Source organism: Somniosus microcephalus, chromosome 14 (genome assembly GCF_052327205.1).
Source record: "Somniosus microcephalus isolate GS21.2 chromosome 14, FLI_Smic_1.0, whole genome shotgun sequence".
Classification (NCBI taxonomy): domain Eukaryota; kingdom Metazoa; phylum Chordata; class Chondrichthyes; order Squaliformes; family Somniosidae; genus Somniosus; species Somniosus microcephalus.
In genome coordinates this window covers 14958325-14982377 of record NC_141000.1, presented here as the reverse complement: position 1 = coordinate 14982377, position 24053 = coordinate 14958325, and the positions used below count along the sequence as shown (strand labels likewise).

General features: G+C 46.1%; 1 protein-coding gene across 3 annotated transcripts in view; it reads right to left on the bottom strand.

The window, feature by feature from the left end:
• egfl6 (EGF-like-domain, multiple 6) overlaps positions 1-24053 on the bottom strand; it is a 111552-nt gene that overhangs the window by 83825 nt on the left and 3674 nt on the right. For all 3 annotated transcript variants that reach the window (XM_086006268.1, XM_086006267.1, XM_086006265.1), the window contains 4 exons: positions 19397-19503; positions 8323-8415; positions 6113-6232; positions 642-761 (listed from right to left, as the gene is read on the bottom strand). In XM_086006268.1, coding sequence (XP_085862394.1) covers positions 642-761; positions 6113-6232; positions 8323-8415; positions 19397-19503 — 440 coding nt within the window. The remainder of the gene's footprint in view (positions 1-641; positions 762-6112; positions 6233-8322; positions 8416-19396; positions 19504-24053) is intronic.

Below are 24053 nucleotides of genomic sequence, written 5' to 3'. Positions count from 1 at the left end.
GGAAGATGGCATGGAGGCGGGTTGGGAGCGGGGTCAGTACTCGCTCCCAGTTTCTGCCATTTTCCCGGCAGCCCTGCCTCCATACCCACCTCCCCAGGGCTGGGAAAATTCTCCCCCAAGTCTCTGTAGTAAGTGTTCTTCAGCCATTGCTGGGCAGATGCGTCTCAGACTATAGATGCAACGTGTGGACTAGAGGTGGGTGGAGGCAGTGTATCTTTGCTATCACCTGACACCTATTGAAGTCTTGCTCTGCTCCCACTTGTCCTCTTTTCTAAATCAAGTGATGGAACACTGAAAGCGTTGCAAAGCAATGAGCTTTCTGTCTGCACAAACTGCACGATAACACATAGGAAGAAAAGATAGTCAACAAGCATACTCCATGAATGGTGTGGAACAAGCTAAGGACGAAGTTGAAAGAGACCTGGAAGTTTTAGTAGAATCAACACTAAACATGATTGTGGAACAATTGAAGTATGTTTATCGAATAATAATCCAAAATTGATTAGCAGCAAATAATAAGCTCGTTTCTTTCTGATAAGTTATGAAAAAAAACCTCAAAGAAAGTTTTTTTCTGTAAATCAGGTTTTCTTTTTACTGGTAAACTTGTTCTAACATGTAAGATTACAGAGTGATGCACAGACCTACGCAGGTTTTTCCGTCTGGTCCAAGTTGAAGTCCAGAGGATGGACAAAGGCAACGGATCTCTCCCTTCACATCCTCACAGCCATACTGACAGTTTGCCACGGTACATGTCCTAGAATCTAAAAAAACACCAAATCAGTGAGTTCATGTGGGAGCCACAAGCACACACGAAAATGCACAAAAGGAAACGCTCAATATTCACAAAGTTCTTTTCTCCTCCTTTTTCTGGGTAACCAAAATTTTATCCTGTTCTGATCCTTCGCTGATGCAAGTTACATAGGTACAATCAGCTCCGCTGGACGGGTCACATCGTCCGTATGCCCGATACGAGAATTCCCGAAACAAGCGCTCTACTCGGACCACCAACATGGCAGGAGAGCCCCAGGTGGGCAGAGGAAACGCTTCAAGGACACCCTCAAAGCCTCCTTGAAAAAGTGCAACATCCCCACCGACACCTGGGAATCCCTGGTTCAAGACCGCACAAAGTGGAGGAGAAGCATCCGGGAAGGCGCCGAACACCTCGAGTCTCTTCGCAAGCGGAAGCCAAGCACAAACAGCGCAAGGAGGGCACGTCAACCTAAGCACCCCACCCACCCGCCCCTTCAACCACCGTCTGCCCCACCTGTGACAGAGACTGTAGGTCCCACATTGGACTCATCAGTCACCTGAGAACTCATTTTTAGTCTGGAAGCAAGTCATCCTCGGTTCCGAGGGACTGCCTAAGAAAAGAAGAAGAAGAGGTACAATGAGCTGTGTACTGGGGAAAAAAAACTATATTTTATTTCAATATTTTTATTCTTCACAGTTCACAAGGAAAAATGACAACTGAAAAGTGCATTCCTTATTCAATCATTTACATTTTAGAGCTCGAGGTCATTTCCTACATAAAAGGTCGACTGGGAGAGGGCTGAGGAGTAAACTGTTAGTTTAATTTTTCTTCATGGTAGCATCAATTTATTAATTTGCGATTTATAGTTGGATGAAACAAATCATTATAAAAAATGGAATTACTGAGTTTGACGGGAATTAATGAATTTAATACATGAATTGAAACAGATAAAAGGTTTATGTCAGTCACTAATCAAAGCAGGTCTCATCAATTTATGCTAAATAGCTGTCATCCTGCCAGGAACAAAGATGGTGGGTGCCCTGTTGGCATTATTGCTGCTTCAGTGGCATTGGAGTTCCAGGGTGCTGTGCCACGGACTGGCAGAGCATGAGTTTGCAGCTGCGATTGCCCACACAGTGAACACCCGATCTCAGCCACGCTGTTGGAGATGTACTGATTGGAAACCAATTCCCCAAAAGAAGGTCGAGAAAATTAGAGGGGAAAAGAAAATCAGCCCTAGTCGCTGCATACACCTCCTAGCGGCAGTGTCGGGGGCTTGGCAGTGGGCTGGTGTGTATCTTGGAAAGACCTAGCCCTACTCTCCATATCTCCACTTCTCTTTCCACCTTCTCAAGCGTTTGGTCATCTCTTCTAACTCTCCCACCATGGCTCAGCATTTAGCACTTTATCTCTTTTATTTATTCTTTTTTTGATCTCTCCCCTTCTGTAAGGCTCCTCAGGACACTTTCTATGTAAACAGTGCTATATAAATCCAGATTGTTGTTACCATTAAGAAAGATAGTCTAAGATATGTTAGGTGGAATCACTGAAAGGGGGGGGAAGCACTTCTATGTTAATGACCTAGATGAAGGGACCGAGCGTAATGTATCCAAGTTTGCTGACGATACAAATCTAGGTGGGACAGTAAGCTGCGAGGAGAACACAAGGGATATAGATAGACTGAGTGAGTGGGCAGTAAGGTGGCAGATGGAGTATAATGTAGACAAATGTGAGGTTATTCACTTTAGTAGGAAGAATAGAAAAACAGAATATTTTTAAATGGTGAGAAACTTTTAAATGTTGGTGTTCAGAGAGATTTGGGTGTCCTCGTGCAAGAAACACAGAAAGCTAGCATGCAGGTACAGCAAGCAATAAGGAAGGCAAATGGCATGTTGACCTTTGTTGCAAGGGGGTTAGAGTATAAGAGTAAGGAAGTCTCGCTACAATTGTACAGGGCCTTGGTGAGACCACACCTGGAGTACTGTGCACAGTTTTGGTCTCCTTATCTAAGGAAGGATATACTTGCCTTTGAGGCAGTGCAACGAAGGTTCACTAGATTGACTGATGAGAGGGCTGTCCTATGATGAGAGATTGAGCCTATGCTCTCTGAAATTTAGAAGAATGAGAGGTGACCTCATTGAACCATATAAGATTGAGGGGGATTGACAGAGTAGATGCTGAGAGGTTGTTTCCCCTGGCTGGAGAGTCTAGAACTAGGGGGCACAGTCTCAGGATAAGGGGTAGGCCATTTAAGACTGAGATGAGAAGGAATTTCTTCACTCAGAGGGTTGTGAATCTTTGGAATTCTCTGCCGCTGAGGGCTGTGAATGCTGAGTCTTTGGGGGAAAAATTGGGTTGGCTTGTGCCTCTAGTTAGCGCCCCCGGGGGCGCTAACAGGGCGCAAATCCCCTAGCACCCAGGCATGGCGCCGCTAACGCCTCCCGTGAAATTCAGTGGGAGGTTAGTGGCGGCAGTAGTCGGTAGTGCCCCATAGCGCTGTGCCGCCGGCGATGACGTCATCGACGAGTGACACGATCCCTTAGTGCCCCGCGGCAGAAATTCGGCTGCACCCCGCGAAGCTGCCACGGGCGATGTCAGCGACAGCCTCCCGGGTCGTGAACCAGGCCGACCTCTGATCACGAGGCAGTAATTAAAGGGGAAGCCCGGCTGCACCCCACGATGCCATTTTATTGTTTTGGCCGACCTCGTGGCGGCCCTTTGCGTGGGCTGTGGCTGCCATTGCGCGACCCGGCACCGCGTCTCAGGGCTGGGCTGCGGCCACGGCACCACGCCGCCCTGATAGGCTAGTGGAAGTCATCAAATGGCCTGCAGTGTTAGCAGCGTCCCTGAGCCGCATAGCGCTCCGGCAATACCACGCTTTGCGCCCCAGACACCGCCCCGAGAAGAAGTGGAGTGCCCGGGATAGCGCTCTGCTTCCTTGCCGGAGCGGTAAGCCCAAATTAGCGGCCGGGCGGTACTCCTGCACCGGGTGCTAAATGGCTGGTGCTAATTTGGTTACTGCCCCAAATGGGGCGTAACCGAATTTATCCCCCTTTGAGTATATTCAAGGCTGAGATCGATAGATTTTTGGACTCTAAGGGAATCAAGGGATATGGAGATCGGGCGGGAAAGTGGAGTTGAGGTGGATGATCAGCCATGATCTAGAACGAGGAGTCACAGTCTCAGGATACGGGGTAGGACATTTAGGACTGAGATGAGGAGAAATTTCTTCACTCAGAGGGTGGTGAACCTGTGGAATTCTCTACCACAGAAGGCTGTGGAGGCCAAGTCACTGAATATATTTAAGAAGGAGATAGATTTCTAGACACAAAAGGCGTCAAGGGGCATGGGGAGAGAGCGGGAATATGGTATTGAGATAGAGGATCAGCCATGCTCATATTGAATGGCGGAGCAGGCTCAAGGGGCTGTATGGCCGACTCCTGATTCTAATTCTTATGATCTTATGTACTTCCAAAAAGTACGGGGTAATTTTAACTTGACTCTCTGGGTGGGAAATCCATGGGATCAGGTGGAACACCGGTTTTACACCCCGCCCGATATTCCTCTCCATTGACTTCAATCGGGCAGTGTGTAAAACCAGCGCTGCCCCTAGTATTGGGCAGGTTCTGTAGCAGGGCATCTAACGGCATCTGCTGTTAGTTAGACTTGCCCCAGCACCCTTCGGTTCAAAAAATGTTTTTGACCCAAAGGTAGTTGAAAGTGCAAGCTGATAATGGCACAGTGAGGGGGAACAGGGCATCTGGGACCTGAGTGAACAGGGCAACCAACAGGGTATCCCCTTAACCAGTCAGATTTAAGGATTGGGAAATAAACACGGGGAAGGTCTGAGAAGGAGGGTGAATTCAATGTCAAATCAGGTACAGAAAGAGAAATAAAGAGAGGGAAAGAAAGATTGGATTGAGAGAGAGAGAGAGAGAGAGAGAGAGAAAAAAGAGACAGAAAGGAAAAGTAAGAAACAATGTTTAAAATTTAACATTTTTAAAATCTCCCCAAAAATTTCAAATCCTGAAGGAATGAGACTCCACACTTGTAATATTTCATTTTCAGTGCCAGAGAGGTTGATTAACAACATGCTAAGTGTTAATTGCTGCCAAAGGGGTACTTACGCTACTAATTACTAGCCCTAACTATCTGCGATGGGTTTAGTTCGAACCTACCGCACAACTTTACACCGTTCAATGCATTTCAACGGTGAGTCAGAGGCGCAAAGCCATTTTTGTGAAGCTAACAGCGAAGCGGCGCAAATTGGACAACAATTTTTGGATATTTGTATTTAACCGCGCATCTATCCTTCGCCTGAAGTTGCTGTACCATTTGTGCAAGCGCCATTAGCCTCATCGCCATTTTGACAGCAAATCCTAACACATTGGGCCAGAAATTCGGGTCCCCACGGGTGAGTACGCACTGTGTACTCACCCGTAAGGCCAACGAAAGTGCCGGTTTCGTGCATACACTGTGCATGCGCTGGAAACTGAAACTTCCATTCACAGGTCGAACGCATGCGCCAGAGAGGCAGCGCATAAGCCTGCCGATTTTTTTTTTTTTTTTTTTTTTAAAAACAGGTTTCTCCGGGAGGGTAAATCCCTATTAGCTGCGCATGAAAAAAGCAGGCGCAAGGCCTACTTTTAACAAGGTAAAAGGTTAATTAAGTAAAATTAAAACATTTTTTCCACAGGTTTATCATTTTAAAATACTTTAAAGAAAGGTAAGTTTATTTTTAGCCCTGTTAAAGACTTTAATACATTTTTTCAAAAATTTTAATTTTTGTTTAAAATAGTTATTTAATGTAATTTATAGTTATTTTAAAAATGTGATTTAAAAAAAATGTATTTGAAGTTTTACTTATGTTTTGAGGGTGATCTCTATTCATAGATTTGACAGGTCTTCCTGTCAAATCTATGAATGGAGATTCCCTGCTCCGATTGGCTCTCCATGGCCCACGTGATCCCAGGGGACGCTGCGAACTAACTGCGCCCCTGGGCTACGCAAGCACTGCGCGCCGGCAGCTGGAGCAGGCCCAGGATCGGAATCCCACGCGGGCCCACAGCACAATGGCAGGCGCACTAGGTAAGTGCAGGTCGGGGGCTTGTGTCCGTGGGAAGCCTCCGACCCGAATTTGTGGCCCATTATGCTGCTGCTTTCGCGAAACATCAAATGAGCTGTTGCCGCTGAGCTTTTAAGAAATGCTGATTTGAGTACCAAACGGCCTCCAAAATGCCAAAGGTCACGCTAAGTGCTGTAATGTTACAAAATAGCGAGGAGTGCAACATAATGAACCCAACAGATGATTCATGCAACAGAAATATTTTATCGCACCATTCCAGGGATGTTTTTACTCACTCGCACATGTGCCATCTGGCATCAGCATGTAGCCATTCAGACAGTAGCACTTGTAGCTGCCATGTGTGTTCATACATCTGTGCTCACAGGGCCTCGGCTTCAGTCCACATTCGTTAAAATCTGTAGCAGCCAAAAAAAACATTGGAGCAAAAAAACAGGAATAGCTGAAAGAACCGCTTTCATTTGTGTGACAAGATGATTTTTTTAACACCCCTGAGCAGCCCGCGAATGTGCAAAGTGTTTCAAAGGCCTTTGAAAGCACAGATGGGGTGAGAGCATGCTGTGCAATACGGACGTACGAATGGGTGGGGCGGTGGAAGAAGAGTGGCCCCCTAGAACTGGGTGGGGAGGGCGGAGAGTGTCACCCTCAATTGCTGAAATGAAATAATAAATTGAGGTACAGATGCCCGATTAATGAATTAAATAAATAGGTTGGATTGATTAATTAAAAATGACCTTATCAGAGAATAAGTAAAATAAAATGAGGCACAGAAGTCAGCAATTAATAAATTTAGCAGGCGGGTCCGAGGAATTAAAAGTGGGCTTGTAGAGAATCGGGGAGAAATGCCAATAAGTAACTAATTAAAACCTGATCAGTGAGTAGCAGGACATGAGGCATCAAAAGTCAAGGAGACATGAAGGGAGGAGGCTCGAATCAAGACCAGAAGGGTGCAGGCAGACAAAAGGGAAAAAAAGTTGGGATCCTGGATAGGGAACACAGGGAGAGGGAGAGGCCAGGCAGCTAAGGTTGACGGCTATAAATGCAATCTCGCCTGTGGCCTGAACATGGGAGCAAGAGGAAGAATTTTGTTTTGCCTACTCAAGGTTGCCAAGATAAGTGTGCAGACATGCTGCAACATCTTGCCTTGCTATTCATTGTAAACTTGGAACAGCATCACAGGGAGAATGGAGTGAACTGTGCCATATGTTCAGCTTTCTAAATGCTCAAATACGCTCGTGTTCTTACATTGCAGTGCATCTTGTTGCCGGCTGAAAGTGTCAACCATGTCACCCATTAAATATGGCCATTAACGAGCACCAAGTAGCATTCAGCGTTTCAGAGTTCACAGCCCCTGTGCACACATGTACCTTTGTAGCTGAACATCAGCAAGCCATTTTGGAGTGTGTCAACGAGCCTGTACAGTTTGGAGGCATCAATGGCGAGTCCACAGCCCACATCTTGCATGACGGCCTGACTGCTCAAAGCACTTTATGATCTTGCTCAGCCCATGTGGGCCCGGAGCAGGCCTCAAGCCTCTGATAATACGGGACCCTGCTGCCCAAAGTTCTGGAGCTTTCCATTGCCATATCGGCCCCTACGACCTATATACAATGTGATATTACATCCACATGGAGAGGACTAAATATATCACACTTAAGATTCATTAGTTGCGGTGTTATGTTCGATGAACTCTTTCTATACATTTATTCCACTGTCCATTGGAGCATCCTATTTCTAATCTAAGTCTGAGAGGAGTAATGCCAGTCTTTTTATAAATTCATCCTTGTGATATGGCCGTCGCTGGCGAGGCTAACATTTATTGCCCATCCCTAACTGCCCTTGAGAAGGTGGTGATGGGCCTTCTTCTTGAGGTGTTGCAGCCCATGTGGTGAAGGTGGTCCCACTTTGGTAGGAGTTTCAGGATTTTGACCCAGCGACAATGAAGGAACGGCGATATATGTCCAAGTCAGGATGCTGTGTTATTTTGAAGGGAACTTGGAGGTGATGGTGTTCCCATGTCCTTCTAGTTGATGGAGGTCACGGGTCTGGGAGGTGCTCAACAGTCAAATAAGTAAAATTACTGAAAAACTAATTTAAAGACTTCATTGATTTCACTGACTGTGAAACAAATAAAAGAGGTTAAATTCCAGTTATCTAGACCTATCTTACAGGGCACCCAGCAACAACACCAATACTTGTTACAAAGCAGCATGAGGGCACAGTGCAAATTATCTGTGCACATTGGGAGTGGAAGAGGCAGAATGTCACATCCTTGGGCTCCTGTCAATTTGGCCAGCTGCCAAGTGGGAAACAGAAGAAAAAAATTATAACGTGGTCCTGCCGTTAAATTCAGCAGGACTTCCACGTCCCAAGCCTTACCGAGTTTACCCCGCACTCCCCCCGCTCCCTCCCCGCCAATATCGGGGCCACGGTTTCACTCAGCTTAAAGTAAGTATTTAGACCACTAGAAGTTTGCCTTGGCACTCACCTTGGTTGCATGTTTTACCAGTAAATCCTGGGTAGCATTTACATTTATTTAACCCGATACATTCTCCATGTTTACATCCATGTTCACAGATAGCTGAAAAGAGATGAAATCAACAGAAATAAAGCAAATTAGAATTGCTACGTTCTTCTATGAAGTAAACGGAGATGTTTACTTCAAAGTAACCAAGAAAGTAGGGCCAGAGAACTTAAGTAGATATTAGTAAAAAGTAAATTTACAGCAGACATCAGAGATCAGCCCCTGCACTTGCTTAAAAATCTGTTCCATTTCCTGTTTTTTCCAGTTCTGACGAAGGGTCATCGACCTGAAACGTTAACTCTGTTTCTCTCTTCACAGATGCTGCTTGACCTGCTGAGTATCTCCAGCATTTTCTGTTTTTAATTTCAGGGATAATGCTTTACTCAAAGAGGGATTCATTTCCTATCATTCATGCATCCTATCATTTAAAAAAATACAAAGCTGAAGCTGAAACTTGCTTTTCAGTCCAAGTAGAATGAACCAGTTAAATTCTGCTAAAGGGTTTCTACTCAAAATCCGAATTTGTTTTTTCTCGTTTTGGATCGTGATGGACTGTTTGTGGATTTACAGCATTTATCTAGTTTTAAATCAGATTCTGATCAGCTGATCAGTTCTGTCCGAGGTTTATTCACATCCCTCCTATGAGTTATAATTTAAACCTATTTATAGGTAGGAGCGGTGCTTATTTGGAAGTGAGAGATATTAAAATTGGATCAATCTTTAAGCAAAATGATTGAGTCACTCTTAATCAGTGTCAAAGGGCTGCCGCTTTTTTACCAAATCCAAATTGGGGTGAGGCCACGGAGTTGGTGAATTTTTGATGTTTGTTCTGCTGATGAAAATTAATTGAAAGCCTCGCTACCTCTCTGCAGGATAAGGCATAGGTGGAAAATGGCCTCGGCAACTCCAGAAAGGTGTAAAATTGGGCAGGATTCCCTCTGCTGATCACACAATCTGATGATTCCCCTCGAGTTTTATTTAATTTTCTTTTCAAAGCATTCTCAGGATGTGAGCATCGCTGGCAAGACCGGCATTTATCAGCCGCCAGGAGTCAAGACTGGAGTCACAGAAAGGCCAGACCAGGTAAAGACAGAAATCTTCCTTCCCTGAAGGGCATTAGTGAACCAGTTGTGATTTTAATGATAAGCCGACAGCTTCACGGTCACTTTTTAAAAAAAAATGAATTCAAATTCTCCAATTGCCATGGTGGGATTTGAACTCACTTATCTTTGGATTATGAGTGCAGATTAATAGTCCAATAATATAACCACTGCATTACTGTACCCATACATGTGTGGATGTTGAGTGAGAACAAGATCAGTCTCCCAATGCTATGCCCTCAATGGTCAAATAGCCTGCTAATACTCACTGTGTAGGCGCACACATGAGGGAAGACCAGCCACTTGGGTGAGGCACCGTGTACCGGCACCTGTGGAACTGTACCCCAGCCAGAGTCAGCGGGCCTCACGATCCTGGAGCCCGCTCCACTGGCACAACCGCGGTGCGGCGGGCACGGCTCACACCCACCGCTGCCCCACCAGAGCAGCCAAGGTCACGGTGAGGTCAGTGCCGTATAATATTGCCAGCGGGTATGGTCACATCTTGGGCACCTGCTGGAGGAGGGAGCAGGAAATGAGGTGCCCGATGACTGCTTGGAGGCAAGCTAACACAGACGTGCAGGCAACCAAGCTGATTGGCCCCCTTTGCAATTTCAAAATGGAAGTACAATTACAAAATTTGTGGTGACACCAAATTGGTGGGTGTAGTTATTACAAAGGAAGAATGCAACAAAATACAAGACGACATTAATAAGCTTGCAGAATGGGCGTGTAATTGACAAATTAATTTCAATATAGATAAGTGTGAGGTGGTGGAATTGGTAGAAAGTAGAAGGAGGGCACACACTGCTTGGATAATAAGAGTCTAAACAGGATAGAGGAGCAAAGGGATCTAGGGGTACAGATACACAAATCACAAAAAGTAGTGATGCCGGTTTAATAAGGCCATAAAAAAGCAAACCAAGCACTGGGGTTCATTTCTGGAGGGATAGAACTGAAAAGCAGAGAAGTTATGTTAAACTTATATAGAACCTTGGTTAGACCACACTTGGAGTACTGCGTACAGTTCTGGTCTCCATATTATAAAAAGGATACAGAGGTATTGGAGAAGGTGCAAAAAACATTCAGAAGGATGATAACCAGAACTGAGAGGTTATACCTATCAGGAAAGACTGAACAGGCTGAGACTCTTTTCTCTAGAAAAGAGAAGGCTGAGGGGTGACCTGATAGAGGTCTTTAAGATAATGAAAGTGTTTGATAGGGTAGAAGTGGAGAAAATGTTTTCCCTTGTGTGGGAGATCAAAACTAGAGGTCATTAATATAAGATAGTCATTAATAAATCCAATCGGGAATTCAGGAGAAAGCTCTTTACCGAAAGAGTGGTGAGAATGTGGAACCTGCTACCACAAGGAATAGTTAAGGGGAAACTAGATAAGCACATGAGGGAGAATGTAATAGAAGGGTATGCTGATGGGGTTAGATGAAAAAGGGTGGGAGGAAGCTCGTGTGGAGCATAAACACTGGCACAGACCAGTTGGGCCGAATGACCTTTTTCTGTGCTGTAGACTGATGTAAATTTATAGGCAGACCAATCCAAACAATAATTTCTAGTGTGTTCTAGGCCATAGCCTCAGCCTGGAGACCCCAGTAGTCCTCATTTCCCATCTCTTGGGTGACTTGTATGATGAGTTAATCCCTGCATCCAGGTTAATGGGCATGTAATGTATACAACATTGAAGGGACTACTTTGTATTGCGGATGTATATCCTTAGTTGCGAGCGTATATAACAGACGCGTATCGATTTGTACAGTCAGTGCCGAAGTTCCAGTTACCCAGTAAAGATCACTTGAAGTTACTCTCAGTCTCTGCTGCTTTATTATTTTATGTAGTTGTGTATAGTGGTACAAACACAACAAATTGGCGACGAGAATTATGAACCTACGTCTTCCTATTCTGGCATCGCATCCAGAGGACACCGAAACTTGGAAGAAAGGAGCGAGAAGGCAGAGAAAACGGAGCACGCTTGCTAAGCTAGGCAGGGGATACGTAAGTCAAGTGAAAAGTGCACAGGACTTGCATGACGCTAGCTAACTAGTAAAGAAAGAAAACGGGTTTGGAAAAAAAAATGATTGGCACGATTGCAGCATTTGATAGCAGCATTGAAGACTGGGCAACTTACATTGAAAGAGTGGAGTTGTACTGTGAGGCTAACGGAGTGGAGGTAGAAAAGAAAGCCACTGTTTTGCTGAGTGTTATGGGCGTGAAGACATATGGGCTACTACGTAGTTTATTAACCCCTGAAAAGCCAGCAAACAAAACATTCAAACAAATAGTGGACACACTCCAAGACCATTTAAGCCCCAAACCACTGCTCATAGCCGAAAGATTTAAATTCCATAAACGGAACCAGAGCAAAAATGAAAGCATTTCTGAATATTTGGCAAAGTTGCGCAAATTATCAGAACATTGCCAATTTGGAGTGGGCTTATCAGACGCATTGAGAGACAGATTTGTGTGTGGCATGCAAAATGAAAGCACACAAAAGAAGCTCGTCTGAAAAAGACCTCACATTGGAGAAGGCTCTGAGTATCGCAATTTCAATGGAAGCAGCAGCAGGTGGCACTTTAGAAATTCAACAAAAATCCCTGGAATATTCCACTAACAAAATGTCACTGAAACAAGAAAAGAAGTGCTATCGCTGTGGTAAAATGTCACATGACCACAATGACTGTTGGTTTAAAGACAAAGATTGCAGACAATGTGGCAAACGAGGGCACATTGAAAGGGTCTGCAAAGCAAAGAAGCAGAAAAGTGATACACCAAAGAAGCACACCAAGTGACTGAAAACAAGAAACCTTTCAAAGATAGATACAAGAAGGTACACTACGTGACTGGAGACAGTTCAGATAAAGAAAAAAGTGACACAGACTCAGAGGAAGAGGATCTGGCTTGTCTAAAACTATACAGTGTGAAAGAAACAGAGGATCACAGAATAATATGGGTTACTCCAGAAGTGGCAGGAATTAGGCTGAAAATGGAGTTGGACACAGGCTCAGCTTTAACAGTGATCTCTGTACATGACTACAAATGACTGTTTTCACACATACCGCTAAGGCCAACTAAAGTACTGTTAAAGACATACACAGGACAAAGTGTGCCCCAAAGGTAAAATAAAAGTGACAGTGACATACAAAGAAAAAAAAATACCACAATTGAACCTCTATGTAGTGGAAAATGGAGGACCACCATTGCTGGGATGCGAATGGCTCAGGAAAATACAGTTGGATTGGCACACCATCCAAGCACTGTTTGTGTCAGCAAAGGAGGACAGCAACGCCACTCCTGAGAGACTGTCACAAATACTCTCCAGGACTCTCAGGAACTGTTCAAGAAGGGAATAGGAACGCTTAAGGGCATGAAAGCAAAAATTAAGGTTGAGGAGAATGCAAATCCAAAGTTCCACAAGGCCAGACCAGTGCCTTATGCAATTCGCCCTTCAGTAGAAGCAGAGCTGGAGAACTTGGAGCAGTTAGGGGTCCTGTCTAAGGTGGATTGGAGTGAATGGGCCACACCTATAGTTCCAGTGATGAAGAAAACCTCCAGCAAAAAACCAGGAAAGCCAAGAAAAGTGCGCATCTGTGGAGACTTTAAGGTGACTGTTAACCCAGTCCTCCACACAGTACAGTACCCATTGCCTCGCATTGAGGACATCTTTGCTTCCCTGTCAAGAGGGGAACGCTTCACAAAGATTGACTTGGCCCAGGCCTATCTCCAAATGGAAATTGATGATGCATCAAAGAAGTACCTGACAATAAATACGCACAAAGGCCTTTACCAGTACAATCGGCTGGTATTCGGAATAGCATCAGCTCCTGCAATCTGGCAAAGGGCAATGGACCAAGTCCTGTAGGGGATTCCAGGTACTCAGTGTTATCTTGATGACATCATCATTACTGGCAAGAATGACAATGACCACCTTTCCAACCTTGAACAAGTGCTCATCAGGTTACGGGAGTATGGGCTCCGAGCGAACCGAGACATGCGTGAGTTTTTCAAAAAGGAAATCTCATACTGTGGACATGTGATTGACAAGGACGGTTTACACAAGTCTCCAGACAAGATTGAAGCTGTGATTAATGCACCAACACCTGAAAATGTGTCTCAGTTGAAATCATATCTTGGACTGGTGAACTACTATCACAAGTTCTTGCCCAACCTATCCACAGTGTTACATCCACTAAATGCACTGCTACAGACAGGGTCACAATGGAAGTGGAGTGACAGCTGTGAACAAGCTTTTCAAGAGAGTAAAAGACTCATTACTTCAGAAGAGGTGCTAGCTCACTTTGACCCATCCTTACCTATTCGACTGGCATGTGATGCTTCACCCCATGGCATTGGTGCCGTGTTGTCACATAAGTTCCCAGACGGCTCAGAAAGACCAATAGCCTTTGCCTCAAGATCATTGACTACAGCTGAACGCAATTATGCACAGATTGACCGAGAGGCCCTCAGCCTTGTGTGGGGAGTCAAGAAATTCAACCACTACTTGTATGGTCAACAGTTTACACTGTTAACTGACCACCAGCCTCTCGTTTCAATCTTCAACCCAAGGAAGGGCGTTCCAGTGATGACGGCACAATGGCTACAGCGATGGTCACTCTTCCTAGGGGCTCACCTGTATGATATTGAATACAAGGGGACCAAGCAACATGGCAACGCCGATGGTTTTTCACGTTTACCACTGCCGACCTCAGAGAGAACTACCACAGTTGACTCAGCAGAGGTATTTCACACAACAATAGTTGAGCAGCTACCAGTGACAAACTCCCTCATTGAAAGAGAAACACGCAATGACCCTACATTGTCAAAAGTTTATGACATCACTGTGAAGGGATGGCCAGCGCATGGTGACTCATTGTTTCCAGCATTCTCAGCTAGGCGGGAGCAGTTATCAGTGTGTCGGGGAACACTGATATGCGGCTCACGAGTTCTGATTCCTCCCAAGCTTCGTAACCGAGTGCTAGATGAACTGCATGAAGGCCACTTAGGTACGGTAAAGATGAAAAGTCTTGCCCGTGGATACGTGTGGTGGCCGGGAATTGACAAACAGACCGAGGACCTGACAAAGAGCTGCTCAGGATGTCAAAAGGTCCCGAACGCACCACCACAAGCCCCTCTCCATCCATGGGAATGGCCCTCATCACCATGGCAACGTGTGCACATCGACTTTGCTGGACCGTTCATGGACTCCATGTTCTTGATTGCAGTTGATGCACATTCCAAATGGCCAGAGGTCATTAAAATGAAATTAACCACATCTGAAAAGACCATTTCAGTTCTGAGGACCATGTTCACTAGAAATGGACTACCAGAACAAATCTGCACAGACAATGGATGACAATTTGTCTCTGACGAATTCCAAGGTTTCATGAGGAAAAATGGAATCAAGCACTACACATCTGCCCCGTACCATCCAGCTACAAATGGCTTGGCAGAAAGATTCGTACAGACTTTCAAGAAGGCCATCAAAGCAATGTACAGCGAGAGTCTACCACTGCAACACAAGATAGACAATTTCCTCTTTGCTTATCGGAATGCAGTACACACAGCCACTAATCAGACTCCAGCGATGATGTTTCTGAACAGGAACCTAAGATCTCGCATGGACCTTCTTAAACCGAATGTATGTCGTGATGTAGAGAACAAACAGTTCAAACATTTGAATGCTAAGCCAACAAGAAGCTTCAGTGTGGGACAGTCAGTTCTTGCTCGGTGATTTCTGGATGGAAAAGTGGCAACCAGGTATAATATCCATAAGAGAGGGACCACTGATGTATACTGTGGATGTGGGAGAGAACATTTTGAGACGTCATGTGGACCAAATTCTGGACGTTCAGGTGGAAAACACCCCTATACCTCGCCCAGACTCACCTGACATGGAAACAGACACTCCTGATTCATTATCAGCACCAGCCTCATCCTCAGCTGAGAGCTCTACCTGTGCTGATAGCTCATCTGATGCAACTGTACCTGTACAGTCTCATTCCCCAAAGCAAGAGAGTCTGGAGAGACGTTACCCAGAGAGGCAGAGGAGGCCTCCCCAGAGACTTGACTTGTAAAAGGGCTGTTGACAAAATAAAATGTTATGTTGGAATTTGAATTTTGTTACTGTAAAGACAGGCTCTGTATGTTAATTATAGAAATTTTGCATTAATATACTATTAAACTAAAGGGGGAGGAAGTGTAATGTATACAACATTGAAGGGACTACTTTGTATTGCGGATGTACATCCTTAGTTGCGAGTGTATATAACAGACGCGTATCGATTTGTATAGTCAGTGCCGAAGTTCCAGTTACCCAGTAAAGATCACTTGAAGTTACTCTCAGTCTCTGCTGCTTTATTATTTAGCGGTACAAACACAACAGGGCAGAAGGGAGGCCTGGGCCCAGGGAATTCCTTGTGTGGGTAATCTTCCCCTCGAACCCTTCTCCTCTGATATTGGGGGCCATGTTTTGGGCAGACAGAAGTCCAGCCTGCCCGAGGGCCCTGCACATATTGGCTGCCGCTAGGATTCTGGAGACCTGGACACCTGGAAGTTCTGAATCGCACCAGAATTTCTGTCCCCTCCAGGCCTGTGGCGCCAAACCTCCACCCCAGATTCACCAGTGGGTCCACAGGGTTCTGGTTTCAGCATCTTCTAGAGAGAAGGGAAGAAATGAAAGGGGAAAATTGGGGTAAAAAACAAATACTTTGAGGTGAATAGTCCACTGTGGAGTTGGGAGAGGAGAGAAAATAGCTGACCAAAACAGTGTTGCCTCACACATCCTATCAGCTTATTACACTACGGCATTGGCAATAGTGGTTGAGAAGTTTGTGGCTCGCAATCGTTTCACCCTCTCTGGGGTGAAGGAGGAAGCATCCCTGCCGGCGGCCATATTTCCTGCACATCCCCAAAACTATTTAGTTCTGCTCACTGTGCAAGTCTAAATACAAATCCATATGTTAGAAGAAATTTTGGCTGCAAAGCTGCATTCAGCCTCATATCTTCCTCAAACCACAGGCCGCCCCGACATTATGTCGTTCATGCTATCAATATACTTGTCAATGAAGGGTAGCATTAAGAACAATACTGTGTTAATCAGGAAATAATGCTGCATGGTGTATCTATTCCAACATCATGCACCAGATAAATTAAAAGCAATCCATATCGGGGTCTCTGGGATAATCATCGAAGTCATGGCTTGATGTGACATGAGGTAAACCGTTCAGACTGAGTCAATCAGACACAGCTGCTAGCCTCACTTGTCTACGACATGAGATTGGAGCCAAACGTAGATACTAACGCGGCTAAGATTTAAATCTGAGTTTTGGGAAAATAGTTCTAGGCACAAAATTACGACCTGTGCCGTAGTTTTCATCAGATGCTTTACACAGTTACTTCAAGCCATTGGCAAACCAGGTGTGTGCACTTCCTGCAGTCGGTTTGCACAGGCATGTTCTCACAAGCTTCCCTCAGGCTGGTGATCCAGGAATTGTAATCAGACTTCAAGGACAAAAAATCTCCACAAGGTTTTCCAATTACTGTTATTGTTCAGCTACTGCTTTCCATCTGGCAGTGAGCTTCAACAACTTAAGTACCACACAGGAGGCCAATGACAACAGATAAAGACTCATGTTTGGAGATATTTTATACCCTATTTGTGCTATTAAAGTACATCCATTGGAGGAACTTTCATTGTATAGATGAGACGTGGTGCAGAACATCACCTTGGAAGGTGGTTTTGCTCCCTGCTTCTGGAGGGGCCTGGTTTCCACCAGCTGGGGGGGGGGGGGGAAGTTGAAATCGACCCTTATGAATCCGAGTGTGAATTCTGTGGTGCTTATATTGCTCAGTGGGCAATATCTGTGGCTATCACCTGAGTCAGAATGTTGTGGGTTAAAGCCCCACCATGGACGAGCACTTCAGAGCAGTATTAAGAGAGTGCTACATTGTCAGAGGAACTGCCTTTCAGATCAGGTGTCAAACTAAGGCCCTATCTGCCTATTCAGATGGACCTAAAAGATCCCATGGCACTATTTGAAGATGAGCTGGGAGTTTTCCTGGTCTCCAGGCCAACAAAAATCCCTCAACCAATAAACCAAAAGGAGATTAACTGGTCATTTATCTAATTTGCTGTTTGAAGCCATCATCTTTGGCACCCACCACAAACTCTGTTCCTTTGCTAACAAATCCTTCCCCCACCCTCCTGGCCCACTGGGCCACTGACACAGGTTGAACCAGACTGTCTGCAACATCAGTGGCCTTTTCAAACACAGTTTTTTTTTTTTAACCCCTTATCCTCTCTAGATTGCCTACTTCCACTTCTGTAACATCGCCCACCTCTGCCCCAACCTCAGCTCATGTGCTGTTGAAACCCTAATATATGTCTTTGTTACCTCCAGATTTGATTACTCCAATGCATTCTTTTCTAGTCTCCCATCATTCATCCTCCTTAAACTCTACTGCCAGCATCCTATCTCTCACCAAGTCCTGCTCATCCATCACCCGTCACCCTGCTCATCCATCACCCGTCACCCTGCTGACCCATCACCCGTCACCCTGCTCATCCATCACCCGTCACCCTGCTCATCCATCACCCGTCACCCTGCTGACCCATCACCCGTCACCCTGCTCATCCATCACCCGTCACCCTGCTGACCCATCACCCGTCACCCTGCTCATCCATCACCCGTCACCCTGCTCATCCATCACCCGACACCCTGCTGATCCATCACCCGACACCCTGCTGATCCATCACCCGACACCCTGCTCATCCATCACCCGTCACCCTGCTCATCCATCACCCGTCACCCTGCTCATCCATCACCCGACACCCTGCTGATCCATCACCCGACACCCTGCTCATCCATCACCCGTCACCCTGCTCATCCATCACCCGTCACCCTGCTCATCCATCACCCGTCACCCTGCTGATCCATCACCCGACACCCTGCTGATCCATCACCCGTCACCCTGCTCATCCATCACCCGTCACCCTGCTGATCCATCACCCGTCACCCTGCTCATCCATCACCCGTCACCCTGCTCATCCATCACCCGTCACCCTGCTGATCCATCACCCGTCACCCTGCTCATCCATCACCCGACACCCTGCTCATCCATCACCCGTCACCCTGCTCATCCATCACCCGACACCCTGCTGATCCATCACCCGACACCCTGCTCATCCATCACCCGTCACCCTGCTGACCCATCACCCGTCACCCTGCTGACCCACATTAGTTCCAGGTCCACCAATGCTACAAATTGAAAATTCTCATCCTTGTTTTTTAAATGCCTCCATGGCCTCACCTCTCCCTGTTGCCATAACTACCACCAGCCCCACAATCGATCCCAAACTCTCTGTTCCTCTGACTCCTGCCTCTTGTGCACCGCCCCCGCCCCTCCCTTCACCCCACCATTGGTGGTTGTGCCTTTAGCCGTCTAGGTCCAACTCTCTGTAATTCCTTCCAGAAACCCCTCCATCTTCCTCTACTCCTTTAAGACCCTCCTTAGAAGCCATCTCTGACCAAGCTTTTGGTCACTCCTCCTAATAACTTCTTTGGCTTGAAAGCCATTTCCTCCATGCTTCTGTGAAGTGCTTTGAAGCATTTTTCTACATTTAAGGCGCTTTGTAAATTCAAGTAGCTGTTTGTGGGCCCTTGCCGTGCACAAACTGGCAGCCACATTTGCCCGCATAACAACAGAGATTGCACTTCAAAAGCATTTCTTTGGCAGTAAAGTGCTTTGGGACATCCTGAGGGTTGTGAGAGGCGCTATATAATTACAATGCTTTCTTTCTTTCACTCTGAAGTGACAAGATGTGCTGCTGATCTACTGACCCCATAAAATGAATTCATGTTGCAACATTTTCGGGTAAGGATTAAGCTGCAGTTTACTGTGTCAGAACGGCAGAGGAAGGTGAGTGCTGTACCTTCGCAGTGTCCCTTGTAATTCTTTTTCCACCCGTAGCAGCATTCAAGTCGGGATCCGTAACGACAAACTCCGGACTGAATTCCAGAATGTCTTCGATCTCGAAAACTGGAGGATAAAAACACAGATGTGTCACCATTTAATTAGAGTTGTGATCTGTCTTTTTTCCTCAGACTGCTTAAAAGCTTGTGCGCTGAAGCTGATAGCCTTCCGGATCAACAATACCAGCAGCGGCTCATGAACCGCGTGTGCCTCTTTGACCTATGGCCACGTGACTGTAGTATGACTAGCTGAGCAACTGAAGCTGCAGCACCATGTGTGCTGCGCTCAGAGAGTGTTATTTTCTGTGGAGCTGCATTTTCAAGGGAGCCGGATGGGTGCATTATATGCAGGACAGGAGCGGGCCTGGGCCCTACAGGTTGAGCAGAAGGAGGACTGGAATTTCTGGCCTAGACTTTCTTACAAAAAATCCCACCAATTTCAGGCAGCGTTGAGGCGGTTTGGCAAGCAAAATGATGTGGGCAGGCATTCTGCCCCTAAAAATGCCCGCCGCAATCTCCCTCCCATGATCCTGACCTGCCTGCTAGAAGTACGCCCCGATACACTTAAGTGAAGTGGGGGCTGGCCAAGTGCCTCCACCCCCCCCAACCCGGAGATTTCCCTGTGTTTCCACCCACTTACTGCCCTCACAAATAACCATCACTATATAGGTGGCGTTGCTGAGCCTGTACAGTGCCTGATAGGCAGGAAGAGTTTGGCAAGGTGAAAGGTCACGCAGCAGAGCGATTCGGCAGTATTGTTTTGACAGGGAGTCATTTTCCAGTATTTTGAAGCTTACAGTTTCTGAACATTTAAAAAGGTACTCTGTGAAACTTGTTGTCTGTTTAAAGTGAGCTCTCTTGATAATGAATTTCCCTTTGAGGAGGAGGACGATGAGGACATGGAGAAGGAAAGGGTTGGAAGCCGGGAGCGTGCAGCAGCTAACACAGAGGTGACACCTGACCCGCCACAAGGCCTACAGACTACGGATATCCTATCTGGACTTTGACTATAGGCAATGTCTGAGAAGGTGGCGTTTCCCCCCGATACGGTGACAGAGATATGCTAGTTGTTGGAACTGTCCTTGTGGACTCTTGCTGCCAGGGACACTGCCTTGTCTGTGGCTGTGAAGGTGATAATAGCACCAGGCTTGCTACCAGGTAGCGTCTGATGACATTAGTCACATCAGTGAGTCAGCAGTTCATCGCTGTATTAGACAGGTCACGGATGCCCTGGTTAGGCATGCCTCTGAGTTTATTCAGTTCCACGGGGACCCACCAAAGCACAGAGAGAGAGCAACCGACTTCTCCCACGTGGCTGGGTTCTCACAAGTGCAGGGTGCTAGTGATGCCACTCCTGTGGCTATAAAGGCCTCATCAACTTCATGAACAGGAAGGTATTTCATTCCTTAATGTCCAGCTAGTGAGTGATGCTCGACTCCTCAATATGCCTGTCAATGCATGCTATCTAGAGAGTAGCCATGCTTCATTTATTCACAGGCAATCCATGATACCTGTACTGCTCAGTCAGAGCAATGTGACAGGATGGCTGGTAGGAAACAGGAGTATCCATTTCATCCTTGGCTGAGGACATCTTTTAGGAATCCAAGGACAGAGGCCAGAAACAAATTAATAAGGCCTTGGGCACGACCAGAATCTTTGTTGAACAGATCATCAGAATTCTCAAGTCCTGTTTCTGGTGCCTGGGCAGGTCCGGGGGAGCCCTGCAGTAAGGATTTCCAGGATTGTAGTGGCTTGCTGCATTCCCCAGAATTTGGCCATTAGAAAGGGATTGGGTCTTCTAAACACAGACGGTAAAGAGCACGAAGAAGCTGGAGACCAATCCTCCACTGACGATGAAGAAGTTCAGGGGGTTACACCCTGACACCCCTTCTGCCAGCAGCACATGCCATCAGGCAGGGGACCACCTTCCAATCATCTAAGCATATGCATGATAAATAAACCCCTTCATGATCCCCTTGCCTTGCTCTCAAACAATCATTCATCTAATCTGTAATACATCTAATATCTTCTCTGGAAGAGGAAAGTTATAATCATTAAACATATAAGATGGACAACAGGAGGCCACCCTGCAGAACATACATCAAATTTGGCCCTGCATTGTATTCTACAACTACTGCTATCTCTTAACACTGTGACTACCCGTTGTGCCTAAAACACTTTTCACTCATGACCCTAACCTGTTCCACCTATGTGGTGCTACCTCAGTGTAAAGAGGTTGTGAAGTTTGTGGATGGCACTGTACTGATGGAGCCCTCAAGGACTGTCTCAATGAAGCTGATGTCCTTCAAAGACCTGCTTCTGGTGTCATGTCGCTTGCATGCCCAGAACACCTACCATGCCCAGACCGTTTTGGCAATGGCGGCAAGTTTGAGTTGCAGTAGATGTAAGTCAGCTGCTTCAACAACTTTGTCATGGTGTTACTAATCCTGATTTTTATTTTGGTTTTAACAAAAACATTGGCCCAGGAATTCGGGTCAGCGGCTTCCCGCAGGTGCAAGCCTCCGACCTGCACTTACCCAGCGCGCCGGCCGTTGTGCTGTGGGCCCGCGTGGGATTCCGATCCCGGGCCTCCTCCAGCTGCCGGCGCGCAGTGCTTGTGTATCCCAGGGCGCAGTTAGTTCGAAGCATCCCCTGGGATCACATGGGCCATGGAGAGCCAATGGTAGCAGGGAATGCTTCATTCATAAGTTTGACAGGAAGAGCTGTCAAATCTATGAACACAATTCAGCCCCAAAACATCACTAAAACTTCAAATACATTTTTTTTAAATCACATTTTTAAAATAACTATAAATTACATGAAATAACTATTTTAAACAATAATTTAAATTTTTGAAAAAATTAATTACAGTTTCTAACGGGGCTAAAAATAAACTTACCTTTCTTTAAAGTATTTAAAAATAATAAACCTGTGGAAAAAATGTTTTAATTTTACTTAATTCACCACTTACCTTGTTAAAAGCAGGCCTTGTGACTGCTTTTTACAAGCGTAGCTCCTGGAGATTTACCCTCCTGGAGAAACCTGCAAAAAAAACAGAAGTTCCAGGTGTACGCGCTGCCTCTCCGGCGCACGTGTTCGACCTGTGAACCCCTTCCTTTAAGGGAACGGAAGTTCTGGTTTCCAGCGCATGCGCAGTGCATGCACAAAACCGGCACTTTCGTTGGGCCTATGTGTGAGTACCCAGCGCGTACTCACCCGTGGGGACCCGAATTCCTGGCCCAGTGTTAAATTACATAGTAGTTACAGCAGAGAAACAGGCCATTCGACCCAGCAGGCCAGAGCCAGTGTTTATGCTCACACCAGCCTCTCTCCACCTTACTTCATCTCACCTCATCAACATATCCTTCTCTTCCTTTCTCCCTCATGTACTTATCTAGCTTCCCCTTAAACACATCTACAGTATTCACCTCAACCACTCCATGTGGGAGCGAGTTCCACAAGTTATTTGTGGCGACAGACACAATGACATCACTGTAGCACAAATTGGGTCATTATAGGCCCCCCTCTTTGTCAATACATTGCATTTATGGCCCAGACCTTCTTAATGTTTTACTTTGCAACCAACTACAATGGAATGAATGTAGACATAAGAATACAGGCAAGTGCTTCAGCCTCTAATAAAAGCCCCTTAAAAATGGCTAGAATTACAGCACAGCTGGAAGTACAATTTTATGTAAGTAGCCAAGTTTAGTTATAAAACTTTAGAAGCACAAATAGTTGATTACTTGCCATACGGGTTTTAAATATTTGTGTTTAAAGCCCAGGGTTTGAATCTGCAGTAGGATTGGGGTAGGTGGGCGGGGAGACGGGGGGGTGGGGGGTGCAAGCGCCCATCATGTTTGATGTCGCCATTGTGAAGCCCGGATAATTTTAGCTCCCGGACCTCAATTGTATGTGATTGCCCAGCCAATAGCACGGTAAACGGGCAACCTGCTCATTTCTGCGGCGCAATGCCGGTGGGCCTCCCGAGGCTTATCTGAAGTTGGAATCCGCCTCTTTAGTGGAGGTTGCATTGTCTGCTTTCAGATTTCATTGTTATACAGCGGTAAGGAAGTGAATCTCAGAAATTATTCGAGCGCTCCCCCCAGGTTTTCTGACGTGGCTCTGTGGAGGTCCTGGTTAGTTCAGGTCGGAGAAAGGAAGAAAATTCTGTTCCCCAGCACTCATAGATACCCAGGACTAATATCCAGCAGGCCCAGGCAGAGGTAGCTGAGAGGGTCAGTGCCAGGAGCATCACCCCCAGGACCTGGGCTCAATGTAGGAAGAGGTCCAATGACAAGAGCAGCAAGGGTCAGTACAGCTCTTCATCTCTCTCAATAACACCTGACAACTCCGTTCACCCCTTCACCACCACTCCCAACTATTCCCCTCCATCACATCCTTCACCACCACTCCCAACTATTCCCCTCCATCACATCCTTCACCACCACTCCCAACTATTCCCCTCCATCACATCCTTCACCACCACTCCCAACCATTCCCCTCCATCACATCCTTCACCACCAGTCTCAAGGTCACAGGGTACCGCCTATCTTTCTCATTCCAAACACACTCACCTCTTCCTTTGCTGTCTTCACACCAGACACTATCAGCATT